The sequence below is a fragment of the Cyprinodon variegatus genome, unplaced genomic scaffold, assembly GCF_000732505.1.
Source record: "Cyprinodon variegatus isolate N-32 unplaced genomic scaffold, C_variegatus-1.0 Scaffold816, whole genome shotgun sequence".
In the NCBI taxonomy this organism is placed as follows: domain Eukaryota; kingdom Metazoa; phylum Chordata; class Actinopteri; order Cyprinodontiformes; family Cyprinodontidae; genus Cyprinodon; species Cyprinodon variegatus.
The window spans coordinates 30,482-33,997 of record NW_015151269.1 but is presented as its reverse complement, the minus strand read 5'-3'; the positions used below and the strand labels follow the sequence as shown (position 1 = coordinate 33,997).

The following is a 3,516-nucleotide window of genomic DNA, read 5'->3' as shown; positions in this document are numbered from 1 at the left end:
ACTTTCGTTCAATGAACGCGTTCAGGCACAACACTGCCCACCGGTTACCTGGCTTCCCAGGTCCCAGGCGGTTACCTATAGTGCTGCCTTTATCTCTGTGGAACGATAGCAGCAACATTGGGGAAGAGAGGGAGAAAAAAAAAGCTTATTTCACACTTTATCCTTGACAGAATACAGTTTGAGATATCAAAAAAAGCCTCAGCACAAGAAAAGCACATGTAACACGAGACAGACATTTCAGCAGAGGATCAGCTCGGAGGAGGAGTCACATGAAGTCAATCTGACGTTTGAGACATTAGTTGTGTGTGTACGATGAGTGTGTTCAATTTGTCCGTGAACGCTGTCCACAGGCCAGTGTCCTTGATGAGATGGAAGGTTATCAACAGTTCTGGGCGCAACCACAGATGTTTGCGGGTAGGGGAGGAGGGGAACAGTTCTTCTGTGCCCTTTCGCCATAACATCCATCGGAGACTTTGATGAGGTGGGGCGGCCGAATCCAGAATAACACTTATTGTTTTGAGAGCAGGCTGCACAGGAATTTTCTATCAGCCTTGAGTATTTTCCTTCTGGCTCTATGGTGCGAGTCTAATATTCCAAATTGTTTGGCTTTTCCATCTTGAAGGGAGAGTGCACATCCAGGATATTATCACTTCTTACATTTGAGTTCAACCAAACCAGCCTGCGTTCATTCGCGCCCAGCTTACGGCTCATCTCCCAATCTTGCTGGTTCACAGCTTGTGAGCGCGTCAACCTCTGCCGGCAGCTTGATCAGTGCCCAAATTGCCGCCGACATCCTCTGTAATTGTAGATGCATCAGGCATCCTCCAAATCCAAACAGGAGAAATCCGATTATCATAAATCCCAAAATCCATATATCTTCGATATCCTCCACTCACAGCATTGTGAAGCACACCATCCTCCAAGCCTTCCAGGAGTCCATGGTGTATCCCACAAAGATGTCCCGGCAGGACAGAACAGGTCCCCTTTTCCCGGTCTTCCAGTTAAGGAAAATTTGATCAATTGCACTGAGAGACCAGCTGACCAGATCCATTGTTTGGGTTTGGATGACATGAAGAGAGAGCTTAGAAAAGACAGCAAAGCAGGGAGGTGCAGGAGCACTAGGAAAATGCGACCGCAAGAGTCAGAACAGTAGTTCTGAAGTACTGAAACTGAAATCTCGGTTGCAATGTAAATTGTAGTTGACAATAAAGTTGATTGATTGATTAATTGATTAATTGATTGACTGTCATGTCTCTCTGCAGGAGTTTACTGCATCGACCAGCGCCTCAGTTACCACCTGGAGCCACCCTGCAGAGGTACAGCGTGGCGTGCACGGACCTCCTCACCACCTCCTCCTCCCTGAAGCTCCCGCAGCCAGTGGCCGCTCCAGCTTGTGTTTAGGAACCTCTTGCATGAGTCTCTTGAGGTGTAATTGTGTCTCTGCAGGATAAATCTTCCCTCTGTCTTTTTCTAACCTTCATCACTTCCTGAACCCCAGGAAAACTTTTTCCCGCACATGAGCTCTACTGTTCCTGCATCTTTTGTTCTGTGCTGCTGCTATCTGTCCGATGGGTCCTGTTGTTTTTTTTCCTAATTCTGAATAGTCTGATGTCCTGATCAAGGGTTGCTATGGTAACCACAATGTACAGCTCCAAAAATGAGAATAATGTGAAGACTTTGCATATTTTATGTCCCACATAGATTAAATATGTTTATAAGACATGGAGTGAAATAGTTTTTAGACTTTTTTTCTTGTAATTCTGATGGCTGCAGCTCACAGAGAATGAAACCTAAAAATGTGTGTTTTAAGCAGAAATGTCAGCGTTATTAAAAAAAGTCCAGTTCTATGTACTTAGCATGGACGTCATTGGAGGGGGGACAAGGGGGGAAATGTCCCCTGTATTTTTTCAAAATTCACTTTTGGTTTCCTGCACTTTTTACCGTCTTTTTTTTTTTTTTTAGATTATTCTACATTTCTGTTCTATTAAAATTTAGGTTTTCTTTATCTGTAAGCCATAATAATCAGAATTACAGGAATTAAAGGTCTGCATTCTGTGTGATAAATCTCTATATGTCTGTATCTCCTTCTGCAATGGATTATGAGGTCGTGAACATTTTTACAATGTTTTGTTTTGGGGCAAAATGTTTCCTTTCAGAAGATTTGTTGCATTAAATGGTCTCCATGATGCAGTGATGGTGGTTAGTTCATTAAGGATGAAGAAAACTCCAGGCGGGGTTTTTACTTTGCTGATTGCCCGTCTCGTTCGTCTAACCATGAAGTTCCTCTGCAGCAGATCTTCAGAGCCTTCAGAGCAGTTTATGACCTCTGTTGCTTCTTGTGTTTTCAGACTACATGAAGGGTTCCTTGTCCAGCACCTGCTCCCTGAACAGCGAGAACCCGTACGCCACCATCAACGACCATCCAGTTCTGTGCAAACATTCAGAGAGCAGCTATGTGGAGATGAAGTCACCGGTGCATCATGAACACTGCTGCTCCTCCGCCATCATCAGCAGCAGCAGCAGTGTTCCCACCAAGAACGTCTATGACATGGGTGGGTTTAGACAGACCCTCCTCTTATTGGTCGTCAGTTTATGTCATGATCTTTGCTTTGCTACTCCTCACACTGTTAAAAGAAATGTGCTGCTTGGTAAGAAACAGTTTGCCAAGGCCATTGCAGGAAGGCATCAAAACAAAGACCTCTGAAAGCCATGAAAGCTGAAAGGCTCACAGGAAGTTCAACTTTACCAAACTTAGGTTAGCATTTCAGTCCCTTTCACAGATTTTTCAAACTCATACAGTAGTAGCCATTCAAAATGTCCCTACTTTCCTGGCCCTTGGCTGGTCCTTGGTAGCCTCGTGAGACCATCCTGATCTCGCGAGCTTTCAAGGTTTCACTCGCAGATCAGTCTGGAGACTTTCCGTTAAAGAAAATTTGGAGCCGTTCACCAAACAGACGTCCAATCAGCGTTGGCTTTGAGGCGGGTTGAGGTGCGACGCAACGAGAAGCGCGACAGTTCAGCCTAAAGAACATGGCGGCTTCAGCCGATGAAACTAGCGTTAGCGTGGCTATCAAGCAAGTTTTATCGGAATTAAAGAGTATTTCTTCACTGAAAGAAGAGCAAAACACTGCTCTGGAGGCTTTTCTCAGAGGAAAAGCGTTTTTTGCTCTTCTCCTGACTGGTTTCAGCAAGAGCAGCCTGGCTTGTGGTTGTGTTTTCGTCGTCGCTCTGTTAGTACGTCATATGCTTCGTTGATCTGATTGGTTTATTTGGCCCGTCTATCACCAACATAGGCCAATCAGCTAACCAGTATTTTAGCCCCTTCCCAAAATGACTTCAACGGAAGGTTTCCAGATGGATATGCGGAGCAAATCCATCTGGCGGAGTCAGGTTAGGTCCTTGGCTGGTCCCCTACAATTCCTTTTTAAGCATCTAAAATATTACCGTATTTTCACGACTATAAGGCGCACTTAAACGTCTTTTTTTTTCCTCAAAATGTGCGGTGCGCCCTATGGT

The 3,516-nt window shown here is 44.8% G+C and overlaps 1 protein-coding gene across 1 annotated transcript in view; it reads left to right on the top strand.

Moving 5' to 3' along the window:
- Positions 1-3,516, top strand: part of LOC107098846 (multiple epidermal growth factor-like domains protein 11) — a 177,937-nt gene that overhangs the window by 169,453 nt on the left and 4,968 nt on the right. The window contains 1 exon segment of the mRNA XM_015396704.1: positions 2,281-2,552. Coding sequence (XP_015252190.1) covers positions 2,281-2,552 — 272 coding nt within the window.